Source organism: Mastigoproctus giganteus, chromosome 5 (genome assembly GCF_048544385.1).
Source record: "Mastigoproctus giganteus isolate SK-2022 chromosome 5, ASM4854438v1, whole genome shotgun sequence".
Classification (NCBI taxonomy): domain Eukaryota; kingdom Metazoa; phylum Arthropoda; class Arachnida; order Uropygi; family Thelyphonidae; genus Mastigoproctus; species Mastigoproctus giganteus.
In genome coordinates this window covers 155756481-155773390 of record NC_143579.1, presented here as the reverse complement: position 1 = coordinate 155773390, position 16910 = coordinate 155756481, and the positions used below count along the sequence as shown (strand labels likewise).

The 16910-nt window shown below is 36.8% G+C and overlaps 1 protein-coding gene across 1 annotated transcript in view; it reads right to left on the bottom strand.

Annotated features, from left to right (window-relative positions):
• The window catches only part of LOC150085779 (dCTP pyrophosphatase 1-like), an 81182-nt gene that overhangs the window by 34363 nt on the left and 29909 nt on the right, over window positions 1-16910 (bottom strand). Inside the window, exon 3 of the mRNA XM_090373482.1 lies at window positions 15769-15809. Coding sequence (XP_090229608.1) covers window positions 15769-15809 — 41 coding nt within the window. The remainder of the gene's footprint in view (window positions 1-15768; window positions 15810-16910) is intronic.

The window sequence follows — 16910 nt, the reverse complement described above, 5'->3', positions numbered from 1 at the left end:
AGCTAATAAAACAGAAAATAAATCAGAAAAAAACTTTTCTGTTCCACGAGTGGCAATAAGCTACATCCGCACAGGCTACTCTCATTCTCAAATTCGTCCTCTGTAGCTGTTACAAGGATCCTGCTGACGTCAACATTGGGAAATGCAGCGTGTATTAATGGTGCATTTTTAGCATAATTCTCAAATTGCAGACCAAATGAGTTTAAATGATCAAGCTCATTTTCTTTACACTGACCACAAAAGAATGCACCTCGAGAGTTTGAAAGGATATTTACGAAAAATGATTTCTGTTCTGTATGCTACATTTGCGATTGTCCATGGTTCAAAAACTATGCAAAGAAACCACCTACTAAAAATGCACCATTAATACATGCTGCATTTCCCAATGTTGACGTCAGCAGGATCCTTGTAACAGCTACAGAGGAACACCTAAGAACATCATTCCAGCACTATCGAAGTCGAATGGCTTTGTCTACCCAGAAATTTCATCACATTCACCGAAGTTTGATTTAGCAATAGAGAGGCTTATTTCTCCTCACTTACCATTCATGCAAATAAGGTGCCTCAGACACACATACGTACAATACAGTATTCTGAGCCATGTGATCAATGTGCCTGTTTCAGTCAACGCAATGGTCCATCGTGTACCAAGGGAGATTGAAACAGGCACACTGATCACTTCACCCAGAATGCCATATTGTCTGTATGCATGTCTTGAGTGCCTTATTTGTGCATATAAAATGCAAGAAAATACACAAGTCTAGCTATTTGATCGGTTAGTAAGAAAGCGAGTGGTTAAAGCGTGGCTTCATATTTGGTCGCATGCCTCTATCGATTGTATCAAATCATGAGAGATCAGTCGTTCTTTGATGACAGTCACATGGAAATTAATTTGGCTAAAGATGACATAAGCGAAGCAGTTCCAATCAAGGAAAGTCTCATCGCCGAACAGCAAACGTTGCTGTGGAGCGACGATATCTTAGAATCGCCCCAGGAGAAACTAACGTACCACAGAGCTTACTGTTTTACGAGCATGCAGAGGAACTGTCCTTTCCCAGTATTTACTTTGGACAATTCAGAACTTTCAGAGAGAATTTGTGTGACTCCGTTCATGATGGCAATGAGCGAGCTCAGACGATCTGACCGATGCAGTATTACTCTATAGCAATGAAGATAATGAGATTGAGACTCTGATGGTGGTTTTCAAATACATAGGTAAAGATACAAAACTGACCTGCGAGCAAGTTCAATCTAAAGAATACATTAACAGCTGTAACAAAAACAATTTGGCCTTCCTAAGAACAATTCCAAACTCTACCTACTTCTGGGCTCAATGTAAGCATGATCTATTTGCTATGATTAGACAGCTCGGTAAACCTACAATGTTCTTGACTCTAAGTGCCAATGAAATCGGTTGGCTGCACTTGCATCAGCTATCGTACAAGTTACAGAATAAGGGGCATGATATTAGTGAGGATGATGCAAGCGATGACTTCGTGTAGAAGGCGATGCTAGTGAACAAAATGTGCAGTATACTTCAAGAAGACTGGGAATGTAATTATGAACATATTGCATCGAAACGTTATAGCCCATTTGGTCAATTTTATATTGTCAACTTTTTCGTGCATAAAATTTCAACTTTGTGGAAGTCTACATTCACACATTTTGCTATGGCTAAATAATGCTCCCAAAGATCCTTTGGGCATGAAGAAGAAGTCATTGCAATCATTGACAAGTTAGCGTCTGTCTCCGCTAGCAAGGCTTCAAGGAAGCATCAAGCTTCAAACTCACAAACATGCATTCATGTTACAAGAAAATAATGCCAGATAAATGACAGACATCGATTTGAAGCACCATTCATGCTTTCGCACGAATGGTGCTTCAAATCGACAAAATCATGTCGACACGTGATTTTGCAAAACGGACGGAAATGACGTGCAGCAAAATCGTCATTGACACCTCTTTCATCCCCTTGGAATTTACGATTTGATGACGTCTCGCAAAATAGTAATGATTTTGCGACATGTCATTTTCGTGTCACAAAATTGTTGTTTCCGGTTTATCAGTCAAATCGACAAACCAGAAGTGACATCAAATAACATAATTTCCGTGTTGCAAAATCGTGACAAATTGGATTTACTTCAGTCCAAAATTTAGTAGGTGCTGCAAACGATGTTTTCACATCAAAAAAAGTTATTTCGTGAGTTTGAAGTTGGACAGTGAAGGAAGTTGACTGGTTGAACATGTTCAGATTAGTTTTAAAGAGAGCAGTGGAATTACAATCACCACTTCAGAAGAACAGTGCCCATGGAAGTATCCATAGAAAAGCATACAGCAGGAATTTAACATCTATGAGAATTTGTGCAAAGTTGGTAGCTGTTTAGAAGAAAAGTAATGTCAAGAATGAAAAAGCAAGCTAAAGTATTATGATGCAGATGAAGTAGTATTTGTGATGTGCTTATGCCAAGAGAGGGATTAGAGTCACCATTATCCCTAACAGACCTATTTGATCTTGTCTAGAAATCCGAGTGTCATTGAAGCTGAGAATAGGAGCGGAATAAATTTCTGTGAGATATAAAACAGGATTACCTGGAGATCGGCATTTAAGGAACTGGTGGTGAATATTGAGAAGTGGAATTTGTGATGGGTAAGGTTTCTCAAACCTTGAAAATGGAGTGTAGTGTGCTATCATCAGTAAAACTATAAACAGGATTGCCAATCAGTTGAAGAAGGTTGCTAATATACAAGAGGAAAAGAGTAAGAGAAGGATCTCAATGTCCCAAAATTAATAACATAACCATAGACAGAATTCATACTTGCAATCTACTGAGTACATGGTAGCAAGTGGAATGGGACAATAATTGGTTGGGAGGGATTTATCACCATTTTTAGGAACTAGCTGGATATGAGAAAATTTCCACCTCCTTTTTAGTTTCTTATTTCACTAGTGGAATAAGAAACTGTAAAAAGGCAGCACAATACAGGAGCAAACTCAGGAGTAGTTTTCAGAACAGGTGCAGAAATGCCATCAAGGTTGTTCAGAATTCTTCTCAGTGCCTTCCATCAGAAGACCACAGAAAGCACTGAATGGAGTGTTTTATATGATAGGAGATGATTTGCTGAGATCATCAATACAATTATTAGAAAAGTAGGATGTTAATAAGTCAGCTTTATCTTTAGCTGAGGATACAACAGTAACATCATGTTGTAACAAAGTACAGATGGACATCAGTTGGAGCCAATAGCTTTGTAAAGAGACTAAAAGGCAAGAGACCAAGAAGCAAGTTGTCTACTCTTAGCATATTCCAGAATGAGTTTAGATTAATATATAACACTAGTTTACAAATTTAAGTTTGTTCACTGGGGTTTGAATTTCAATAGGTCCTGCTGCCGAAATATGTTGCTGTGATTTCAAATATGACTTAGATTTTTTTTCTATCACATCCAGATACATCACAATTTAAGAAATAAAAAAGTATTGTTTTTTACGAAAGTATATAACTTTATTGTATTTAGTAATGACAAATTGATAGGATTACATTTTCATATATCAAAAAATATGTAAATACTAACAAGTATTAATCAAAATTCTGAAACTTTCATTAATCAGACTTTTGTCTCTTCATTTGAAAAGAACATTTAATCGTTTTTCTTTTATGTACAGTGCCAGGTTTCACTCTTTTTAAACACCAGCAGTAGTCAGCCATCATGCTTGTATTCCACCTTCCCTGGTACCTCAGCTCCATTTCCTTTATATCCTGATGGAATCTCTCCCCTTGTTCTTTGCTCATCTGTGCAAGATTTTTGGGGAAAAAATCAAGATGGGCATGCAAAAAGTGAATTTTGATGCTCGTATTGCAACTTAAATTGCGAAGCTTTTCGAGCATATTTTGAACAATTTTCTCATAATCCTGTGATTTATGATTTCCTAGAAAGTTTTCCATTATAATCACCACTTCAGAAGAATAGTGGAACTTTCTTTTAAGTAGACTGAATGAGCAACTGGCACTTTTAAAAGCAATCCAGGCTTCCCTTTCAACATCAGTCATAATAGTTTTGAACTGACCATCTAAAACCAATTTTCTAATTTGGGGACCAATGAATATACCCTCTAAGTTTTGCGTCAGATAAACCGGGAAATTTACTGCAAAGGTACTTAAAGCAATTGCCGTCCTTATTCAATGCTTTAACAAATTGCTTCATTATACCTAACTTGATATGCAGTGGAGGTAAAAGTATTTTATCTTCACCAAACTTTCGTGCACAATATTTTTTGACCCCGGTGTAAGGTTGTGCCTCTGAGGCCATTGCTTCTTTGTCCAATGCAGCACTTTAGCTCTGCTATCCCATTCACAAATAAAGCATGGCATTTCAGTGTACCCACCCTGTTGCCCCAACAACATACATAACACTTTTAAGTCTCCACATAGTTGCCATTCATGATCTTGATATTTAATTTTCTCCAGAAGCAACTTTAGATTGTCATAAGTTTCTTTTAAGTAGACTGAATGAGCAACTGGCACAGATGTGTACTTATCTCCATTATACAAGAGAACACCTTTTAAACTAGTCTTAGAAGAGTCTATAAATAGTCTCCATTCACTAGGAACATATGATGAAGCACCTAAGGCACTTATTAAATCAGCAATATCACTGCAATATACGAAAGGACCTTAATGCTGTGGCATTAAAATATTTTCTGGTTGATAACATTCCTCTTCGCTAACCTCTTTAGCTTCTGCTTCGGTGGAAGAAGATGTGGACTCCAAAGTTTCTGGTGGAGGTTTTACAGGCAGATCAGGTCCATGTGGAACCGGTCTTATGGCTGATGGTAGATCTGGATATTTTATGTCCTTTTTATTTTTTGAATTGTAACCTTTAACGTCACAAACACAAAAGTAACATTCGGCATGGCTTACTGGATTGTGCCACACCATAGGAATAGCAAATGACAAGCACACCTTTTTTCCTTGACTCCATTTTCTAAGATGTTCGACACATGTATGGCACACTTTGTGGTGCCCACGATTTATCCTGATCACCTAGTTTTATGTCAAAGTATGCATAATACGATTTTTTTACAAATTCAGTAATATTTCGCCTCTGCTTTACAGGAACAAAACAACCACATATGTAACAAAATATGTCGGGACTGTTTATACACTTTCTGGTTGCCATACTAAAAGAAAACTAACACACAGTGAGAGCTCACGACGGTTTTTACAGGAGTACTGTAACCGCATAAGGGATGTGCCACTTATATAGGCTCTGTGATTGAATGGACTGTACAAACAAGTGAGTGCATGCTCAGACAAGTTTAACCCATAACTACACACAGGAGTCTTCTGGACTCCACTCGGAAAATAAAATTCTGGGAATCACAGATGAGCCAGAAAAGTGGGGTGGGTTAAACATGCACAATCTGTTGTATTTGAGGAAAATATTTGATACTGATTACGAATATAGGGGTATAAAACTTGTAAACCATTGAAGAAACTATAGTTATGTACACTTTTGCATATAATACCTAGGTAATATTTTGTTAATGAATTGTGAAAAATCTTTACGTGATATAAACAAACGGACTTCGGTTTAGTAATCAGTAAACATGCATAAATAACTGCACATACTTTTACTCAAACCCCAGATACACTGTAAACCAGTGTAATTGTTTCACAATTGTCAAAATTTTATTGCAGGCAAAAAATTAAGCTGGAGATTTGTATACAAGGCAATTGTGATATGCCACATTCTTGTGTTGAACAGCCTTAGCACATTTATTGGAAAACCAAGGTGTACATAAATTATGAGATTTTAGGATGGAACATGGAATGAAGGATTTCATCCCTACAAGAATAATTTCAGTGACACAATATGAAAAACATCAGGATGGAAAATTTAAAACAGTAATCCAACCAAACACAAGAGGAATATAAATCATTCAGATTATCCCATTTCACCTGATTGTAATGCCAAACAACATGAGGCTACGGAGAGAGAGGCTCCACTGGAGAATAGACCATCTTTGGAATGGTTGTGGAATACCTAGAGGACTACTAACATTAACTATATACTGTGAAGGTTTATTGGTGAAGAAAAATTAAAAATTGTTGGGTAGATGGTTAGGATTGTCTGATATTCTGGTAGGTAAATGCACAAGTGAAGGTATTTTTTTTTTTGTATTATGTATATGGTCATTAGAATGAGGGTTACCCCAAAAGTAATGCCAGCGGCATTTAGAAGGGCATGGCAAAGATAGATACTTCCACTGGAACTGATTGTGACTTCAGTTCAAAGTCATGTGTCCATGTCTCATCAATAGAAACTGTATTTTAAAACTATTCACCTCTTTTTTTTTTTTTTTTTTTTTTTTATGTGAACCCCAAACACGAGAGGTATTAGAACCTATAGTACTTAGTACCGTGCTTGGGTTGGAGGTTGAGAAGACGAAAGAAGATATTTGTTGACATTGGACTTGAACTTCTGTAGATTGTAATTTTCAGGAAATACGTATGAAGGAAGGTTGTTCCAGAAAACGGCAGTTGAATGAATAAATGAGGAAGATGAAAAGTTGGTTCTGTGGGTTTGAAGTTGGACAGTAAATGGATGTTGGCTGGTGGCGGCACGTGTTCGGACTGTTTTGAAAGAGAGAGCGGGAATTATAGAAGCCAATTCAGAAGAACATTATTCGCTGTATGATTCCTTTCGCCTCAAAGGTGGTACTTGTGCATATGTCCGTTCTGATATTCCCTGTCAGAGACTTGGCAATTTGGAATCTCCTCTCTTTGATCTTCTCTGGCTTAAAATCTCTCTACCTCATTGTGTCAAATTCATCTGTTGTCTCTACCGTTCTCCCAACTCCACTAATCACTTGGAGCTCTTTGACTTCCTCTCGTTGCAACTTGACTTTCTCCAGTCCAACTTTCCTAACAGTGAGGTAATTTTCCTTGGTGATTTTAATGTTCACAACTCCAGCTGGCTTCCGTTTTCTAGTCACACCGACCCAGCAGGTCGAGATGCTGAGGCTTTTGCAATTACTAATGACCTAGCACAGATTGTTCATTTACCTACAAGAATACCGGACAATCCTAATCATACAGCCAATACGCTTGATCTTTTTCTCACAAACAACCCTTCTAAGTACACGGTCGAAGTGAGAGGTCCTTTAGGCACTTCAGATCACAACTTGGTGATTGTCTCTTCTCCAATGGAACCTTTATCTCATGGCTATTCCCAACCTCGTGTTGTTTGGCATTACAAGAATGCAAAATGGGATGACCTGCGAGACTTCTTTTCTTCTTTTCCTTGGTCGGATTACTGTTTCAAAACTCCTGATGTCAACGTTTGCTCAGATCGTGTCAGTGAAATTATTCTTGCAGGAATGGAATCCTTTATCCCACACTCCACTTTAAAATCTCATCCTTTATCTAAACCTTGGTTTTCCAATAAATGTGCTAAGGCTGTTCAAGAGAAGAATGTTGCATATCGTAAATGGCTTGTTTCTAATTCTTCAGTTTCATTTTCTGCCTACACCAAAGCTCGCAACAATTGTAAAGCAGTTATTAATCAGTCCAAACTAGAGTTTGAACAGGCTAAGAGTAGAAAACTTGCTTCTTGCCCTAACGGTAGCCGAGCATTCTGGTCTCTTGCCAAAGCTATTGGCCGCAACTTTTGCCCATCTCTGCTTCCACCTCTGTCCAAACCAGATGGTTCTGTTGTCACTTCAGCCAAGGATAAAGCTGACCTGCTAGCATCCCATTTTTTTTCCAGCTCATGTATTAATGAACTTGGTAAAACACCTCCCACCATTCCCAACACGGTCCATTCAATGCCTCCTGTGGTCTTCCGTCAAAAGGATATCAGAAGGATTTTGATGAATCTTGATGCTAAGAAAGCTCCAGGTCCTGATGGTATTTCTCCACTTGTTCTCAAAATCTGTGCTCCTGAACTTACTCCTATTCTTTGCCGCCTTTTTTCACTTTCTTATTCCAAAGGTGTTTTTCCTTCTGCTTGGAAATTTGCTCATATCCAGCCAGTTCCTAAAAAGGGTGACAAATCCCTCCCATCCAATTATCGTCCCATTGCAATTACTTCTACTCTTTCTAAAGTAATGGAGAAATCAATTAACCGCCAACTCTTAAACTACCTAGAAACCTTCCGTCTGATCAACGATCGCCAGTATGGATTCCGTCGGTGTCGATCCACTGGTGATATTCTGGCTTATGTTACCCATTTATGGACTACTTCAATGGAAAGGTTCGGTGAAACACAAGTAGTTGCTCTTGACATCTCAAAGGCTTTCGATCGTGTTTGGCATAAAGGTCTTCTAAACAAGCTTCCATCTTATGGTTTGCCAACTGTTTTTAGTAATTGGTTATCCAGTTTTCTCTCTGATCGCTCACTGAGGGTGATGGTAGATGGCTCTCTGTCTTCTAACTTCTCCACTAATGCCGCTGTCCCCCAAGGTTCAGTTCTTTCCCCCACTCTTTTCCTCTTGTATATCAATGACCTTCTTCCATTGACTGGAAATCCTATCCATAGTTTTGCCGATGATAGCACATTGCATTCAACTTTCCATTTTGAGAAACCTTGCCCTGCTCAATCAGCTTCAACTTCTCGAAAATCTGCTACCAATTCCTTAAATGCCGATCTTCAGGTAATTCTCCAGTGGGGCAAAGACAACTTAGTTGATTTCAACCCTTCTAAAACTCAGTCTTGTCTTATATCTCGCAAAAAGGATTCTTCTGCTCCTATGCTTATCTTTAGTGACACTCCAATTTCTAGGCAAAAGGATATATCTCTTTTGGGGATTACCCTGACTTCTAATCTCTCTTGGCACAAGCACATTACAAATATTGCTTCCTCTGCATCTAAAAAACTTGGTTTTCTCTTTCGCTCTCGGCGTTACTTTTCTTCCAAACAGCTGCTCACTCTGTATAAATCGCAAATCCGCCCTGCCATGGAATATTGTTCCCACATTTGGGGCGGTGCCCCCAAAACCTCTCTCAGGCTCCTTGATTCCATTCAGAAGAGGGCAGTTAGGTTAATTAATGATTCATCTCTAACAGAGTCTCTCCACTCGCTTTCTCATAGACGTACTGTTTCTGCTGCATGCCTCTTCTACAGATATTTCCATGGGCACTGTTGTCCGTAACGTGCAAGTAACTGGGTTGTAATTTATTTACACTTTGTTCATTGTTCTTCTGACAGAAAATGTGGGACCGATTGGACAGAAAACTTTCATTTTTGTAACACATCAGTTAAAATTCATTGAAGAGATCAGTATTCCAGATTCGTTGGCTATTTCTTCACAAGTCACACATCTGTCTTCATTCAAAATGGTGGTAATTATGACTGATGATGTGTTGTACATAGATAGTCTCAGTCTACCTGAGCTTGTTTGTTTGTTTGGGGATTTATTAGACGCATTGGCATCTGTGGCCATAGTCTACCTGAGCACTGTTTATCTTCAACACTAGTGTAACCTCGACAAAAACCTTTGAGACCAATGTGAATTCATGCTATGATTAACTTTGATCCACCACACTTTCCACAATTCATAAATTTGTGCCTGCATTCAATCACGTAAAGTTACAATTTCATTTTCCATTTTTTTTTTGTATTATCTAATTTTTTATTTTTTCCAAATAAAAAAAATATCAAATCACAAAATAAAGTATAGTTAAACATTAAAACAAAGTTCATATCTAAAGTCAATATAAAGTTTACCTCCTGTGTGACAATTGGGCTTGTTTCTTTTTGCATAAATGTTGAATTCTTTGTCAGATTTTTGACAAAAACATTTGCAATTCTTCCTCAGCAGATAGGATATATATCTTTCTTTGCTTTTAATGTCAGCCATGAGAAACCTTGTTCACAGAGGTAAGAAGTTGAAAACTGCTTCTGCTGACATTACAGAATACTCTTTTCTTATTGAAATCCAAAACATATCAAGTGGCACTTCAATGAATTTTTTTCTTCTGAGTTTGATCATACTATAATTCAGCCAGTTCTTCTTGCAGGTTGAGTAAATTTTGTAAATGCCATGAGAACATAACAAAAGGGTTCCTAATCCAGTCATACAAAATACTGATGACAAAGGAAAGTACTGATAAGCTTTTCTGTCAGTCATTCCAAATGACTAATAATTAATGGAATGGCTTCCTTATAACCTGTCTGACTCTAAACCTAAAGTAGGAGCAGAAACATTTCAATATTTCCACTTGAAAGGTGTTTTTTTCCCAAAACTCAAATTTATTCTTGAATACAAAAAGTTTGTCTATGGAGGTTAGAATGTTTTCTTTTGGGTCCTGCATGCAAGTGTTCAAAATTTTTTAAATCTTTCATTAATATCTCTTGCTACAACAGTACTGGCATGATGCCATAGGTGGAACAGGACCAGGGTATGTCTGTACAGAAGTGAAAGTTTATGATGTTGTAGAGCAAATATCTTTTAAGGGCACAAAAGGTGATATTGTTGTACACATTGGCACTAATGAGCTTAAGAGTAAGAGATCTGCAGATTTATTTAACAAGTACAGGTCAATTCTGAACAAAAGTCATGAATTAGTCATGAATTAATGAGCTTAAGAGTAAGAGATCTGCAGATTTATTTAACAAGTACAGGTCAAATCTGAACAAAAGTCATGAATTAGGTTGAAAATGTCTCTAATTCTGCCCAGACATCATAGGAGGGAGTATATGATGAGAGCATTGTCAATAAATTCGGCTCTGAAAAGATTGTGCAAGGCTCACGGGTAGAATTTTTTTAGCGTGGTCTGTGCTTGCTAATAGGAGAGACTGCTTCTACAGGGATGAGATACACTTAAAAAGAAAGGGTGCAAGAATATTTGCTGATGCTATTCGAGGCAGTGTTAGGTGGGTCGGAAAACTGCTAGCATGGGTGGATTCACAGACTAAAAGATTAACAGTAACCGCAGGCAGAGGGGAAATGATTCTTGCACTGCTTCTATTATAATGAGCAGCAGCCTAGAGAGCAAATTGGTGGGAATTTCAAGAGCTGCTGGGAGTCATCATGGAACAAGTAAATACATGGGCTGTGTTAGGGTAACTAAGAGTAAGAACAGGTGCATGTACACCAATGTTAGACGTATAGTAAATAAATTTGTTGAATTTGAAGTGCTGATCAAGACATCAAAGGCAGATATTGTTGGAATATCAGAGACATGGTGTCACACAGATATAAGCGGTGCAGAATTGGAATATGGAGAGTACAATGTTTACAGAAAGGACAGACAGGGTAGGAAGGGAGGAGGAGTTATGCTGTTAAGAAACACAAAATCTAAGGAAGTGCATCCACAGTTGAAATGGGTGGACAGTGCAGTGTTGAGTCTGTTTGGTGTGACAAACACTGGGAAAGGAAAAATGAGATTAGGAGTGTGTTATAGGCCTAATGACTGATAGTACAATGAACAGGTGTGCAGAGAAATAGGGTGGGCCAGTAAATCAGAATGTCTTGTAATGGGGGATAACTTTCCAGATATTGACTGGAACTTGTTGGTTGGTCCCTCGCATGCTATCAAGAATTCTGTGGGTTTATTGGAGGATTGTTTTCTACAGCAACATGTTCGAGGGGCAACCAGAGGGAGTAATACTCTTGATAGGATTATCAGCAGTGATTATTCATGCATTAAGAATTTGCAGATAAAGGAACCACTAGGGGACAGTGATCATAGTGTACTGATGTAGAATTTATTCAAAGAGGTAACTACCATCAGGGGTAAAGGGAAGAGTTTTTGCTTTCATAAAGGGTGACTACAATTTTCTCAGACAGTTTTTAAATTCTATACAGTGGGATCAACTGATGATGGTACCAAAGGTGAATTCTAAATGGGCAGCCTTAAGGGACTTAATCTTGGAGGCTACTCGACTTTTCATACCAACTAAGAAATAATGTTTAAGGTTCAGGCATAAATGGATGTCACATGAATTAATGAGGCTCATGGCAAAGAAGAAAAATGCACGGGATGCATATAAATTATCAAGCAATACAGAAGCCTACGGCAGATACACCGATGAGCCAAAACATTAGCTGGTATGATATGTTCCTTCATGCAAATTATATGGTTGTTGGTATCACTACTCAGTGAATGAAAGTACTGTATCTGTATCATGGAAGTACTGTATCTGTATTGGCTGATGCTGCATAAGCTTGCTTTCTTGCATCATATGCCTCTACTAATGCTAATTACTAATTCTGTGGTAATTAAATTGCAATCTGACTATTTTGCAATAGAGCATTAACCCTTTTCTAATTCTTGATTTTAATATTTTCTTTATTTGTTTTTTATGGTTTGTATGGATTTCCAGAAACATTTTGACAATTTCATTTTATTGATGATATTCTTGAAGAAATAGTGGACTGTCAAATTAAAGTATTTTATATTGCTTGACTTTAATGTTTTATTTTTGTCCACTTCCACCTTCTTAGGTACACATTTCCACTCTGCATCAATAAATACCATCAATCAGCTACATTCTTGTTTCTTCGGTTATTGTTATCATTTCAACTGAGTCCCAAAGTAATCACAATAAGCAGCAGTCCACTTATTTTCAATTTCCCCTTACAAATGAATCCTCAGTACGACTATCTCCTATGGAACCAAACAATCTGTACTGAAAGATTCCCCTTCTGGATTCCCAAGACTCAAGAGAGTATTTACTTGATATAGAATTAGACACTTCAGTCTATGTCAAGCTCCTAGTTCTTTTCTCATATTCTCAAAGATTCAATCTCACCTAACAAGTATGTTAGGTGAGATTGAACACCAGGTTGTAATTTAAGGTCATTGTATCCTCTACATCTCACACACACACACACACACACACACACACACACACACACACACACACACACACACACACACACACACACACACACACACACACACACACAGAGAGATAGGAATCGCCATCAGCTAGAGAAAGCGAGTACAAGGAAAAAAGCTGTAACTCACTAGATCGGTCATGGTATCCTGTGATATGTTACATACCTTTTCCAGTTGAAACCTCAATAAAATTTAAATTACAAAAACATCAAAATAAGAACTGATGAATTACCTCTTTTTAAAAATGTCCCACTTAAAAATCAAACTAAAATTACAAAAATGATCACAATACATTGAATAAGGTTAAAAGTTTAGTTCTAAATTCTGTCAAAATAGTTATATCATGGTATGTATGTTTGATAAGTTGCCTACTAATAACTGACCTGCATTTGAAATAAAAACTACACACTAATCCTCCAGGGACAAATATCTTATGCTTATCCTAATACAATGTCAAAGAAACCTAAATGTTATTAGACATTATATACAGGGTGTCTCAAAAATACTCGGCATAACTTCAGGAATGAGTTCCTCGTATGTAGACAATAAAACTATTTTATATCAACATAGTTCCGGAAATGCCTGGTTCCCGAGTTATTAACCGGAATGTCTTATCTCCCGTAGGTGATTTCCTTCATCACAAGGTACTGACAGAATCTGGTGGTTTTCCATTCCGACCATGTACTGAAATCAGAAGTGGATATTGCACTTTTTGTACAGTTTGGCGGATGGCAATGCTCTGGAGGCTCGTCGTTACCATGAAAGGTTCCCAGAACGAAGATGTCCAGACAGGAAAACGTTTGAAAGTAACCATCGCCGCCTTTGTGAACATGGGACCTTTACACCTTGTGCTCCCGGTCAGTAGGTAGGTAGAGGTGAACCAACTACCTGGCTTCCATGCTCACCTGATTTAAACCCACTAGATTTCTTCTTGTGGGGCCATTTAAAGTCATTGGTGTATTCGACTGCGGTAGCTGATGTGGAAACTCTCCGCAATCGAATTGTGGCAGGTTGTGAGACAATACAAAACATGCCAGGAATTTGGCATCGTCTTCACGAGTCCATGAGACATCGATGTGAGGCCTGTATTCAGGCAGAAGGTGGATATTTTGAACAATTACTATAAGGTGATGTGAACAGTTAAGTGTCACAGACAGACCATCAAAACTCGGAAACCAAGCATTTCCGGAACTATGTTGATATAAAATATTTTTATTGTCTACATATGAGGAACTCATTCCTGAAGTTATGTCGTGTATTTTTGAGACACCCTGTATTGTTACAAAAATGAAAACAATATATAATTAATACAATACTAATTATAATATAAGGATGTACTTTTTAAATATCCTATGCTACAATATTTATAATGAATTCTATATTAATTAAAAACAACCTAATCAGTGAAGTATATGTTTTCTCAAAAACATATACTTCACTGATTTTCTTGCCAAAAAACAACCTAATCAGTGAAGTATATGTTTTCTCAAAAACTAGTTTGTCAAGAGCACCTGACAAAATGTCTGTGCTATTCATAAGCCAAAACAAAAATGAAATTGCCATGCTTAACATTTTCGTAAGAATTTTTTTTTTTAATTCATTTATTAACTATGTTTACTTTGTAGTGCATAATGTCAGAGCATGGAAATTTGCATATAATCTGTTTAGACTACTGTTATTATTTATTAACCATACGTGTAGTATATATTTGATTATATTCATGGTCCTCTAAAACATTTTCTTCATCTGATTAGGCACTGACATTTCTTTAGCCATCCCCAAGTGGATAATGCTGTATTATATTATGATGCCAATTACAACTTTCAGCTAATGCCTCAAGATTGTTGATAGAAGAGGCTTTATTTACATGATAAATCTGATGATATCTCAGTCTGAGACATTTTCAGTCAATTGGGGAAACAACCTTTTCTTTGCCATCCAGTGTTTTTCAAAATTTAATATATATATGCTCTTTCTATTAAATTATTATAAAGTCCAGAATTAAAAGGAAATAACATTAAATCAAACCTAAGAATGAAAGCTTAGTGCAATTGGCTAAATCTCTCAAGAAAGTAAAAAAGGTCCCTGTGCAAATCAACTATTTCACTCAGTAGCTGATAACTGGCACTGCAATTTCCATTTTTTGAATGAAAATCTTCAAAACTGCAGAGCTCTTTGGAAACTGTTGGTTATCCACAGCAATCTGACTCAGTTAGGATTTCATATGTACCTTCTATGACAGCACCTTACTGAGCTGCATTTTTGTGAAAAGGGTATAAGACAATTGCAAATATTATACTAGAAGACAGCAAAAGTTCTGAATGAAAGATTGAAATGTTTGATTCGTAGTGAACCTTCCAGTAAAATTTTGCTCTTGCTAATGAAGCATTTAGCAATGGCTCACAACAGACAACATTCTGGAGTTCATCAAGGCTTCAAGATTGGCCCTATGGATGCACATATTTAACCTATTGGATTACAAAATGTGGATGGAGTGCACAGGCTGCAGTAGATCATACCACAATATTTGTGAGTATCTGGCAGTCTCCAATAAAAAATAAGTGGCCAGCTTCCCTTGATGATTGGTCTGCTTATCTGAAGCACAGATAATGCCTCAAGTTTTTTGAAAGAAGTTGTATATATGTGATAAATTCAGTGATGTCTCAGTCTAAGATATTTTTAGTCAATTGAGGAATTGAATACTTATTTACCATCATCTATATATTTATAAATTACAGAATCTTGGAAAACTGAGCTTCTCTGGATATTGTAGTACTGATTACATAAGAATATGGTATGTCAATAAAATTTTTCATTTATGATTCTCATTTAATTACTTAAATATTATCATATTTATGACAAGACATTTTAATTTTATAACTAAAATTTTATATAAAGAAAAGAAAAATTTTACAATTACCAGGTAAACCTTCTCTAGTTTCCTCGTCAGTCTTCCACTGCCTAAAAAGAAATCAAATCAGATGAGTCAGTTGACCTTGCATCAAACGATATTTATATAAAAAAAAAAAACAGATCCTCATTTACACTTACAAAACAAGTTTAACAAAGAAAACTTCAGAACATATTTTTACATATTTTAACATATTTTTTTTTTAAAAAAATTCCTTTCCAAATTTTCTAGAAAGACTTTTTTGAAGTATAGAAATTAAATAACCAATCACTTATTATAAACACTTTTCCAAAATAAGGCTATGCTAATTCTATTAATGTGAACAGTCATCATGAGTTGCTTAAGTTTGTTTGTTTGGGGATTTTTTAGGCATATCGGCATCTATGGCCATAGTGCGCCAGTTGCTTAAATACCTTAACAGTCACTTGGAAGTTCAATTTGCTCAATGAAGAGATGACCCTACATTGAGCAGACTTCTTCATAGGCTGCCTCCCAATTGCCTAAAAATTCAGTGATTTGCAAAGCTGACTTCACTTTGAACATCATCTTCCTCTGCACTGTAATGTTCAATGAAGGGATCTTGGTCTTGCAGATCTTCAGCTTTCTGGAATGAATGAGAAGAGACTTAACAAGCCTCTTCTCAACATCTCCAACATACACTTTCAGTCCCACAGGTCGGCCGCCACCCCTATGGAGAAATGAAAATACAGACAAAAATGGGCAGGATACTGAAAAATTTCTCAACAGATACAACTTGACACACACAAAATTTCTCAACAGATACAAAATAGATACAAACAAAATAGATACTTGACACACACAAAATTTCTCAACAGATACAAAATTTCTCAACAGATACAACTTGACACACAAAATTTCTCAACAGATACAACTTGACACACAAAATTTCTCAACAGATACAACACACACATAGGAATCGCCATCAGCTAGAGAAAGCGAGTACAAGGAAAAAAGCTGTAACTCACTAGATCGGTCATGGTATCCTGTGATATGTTACATACCTTTTCCAGTTGAAACCTCAATAAAATTTAAATTACAAAAACATCAAAATAAGAACTGATGAATTACCTCTTTTTAAAAATGTCCCACTTAAAAATCAAACTAAAATTACAAAAATGATCACAATACAT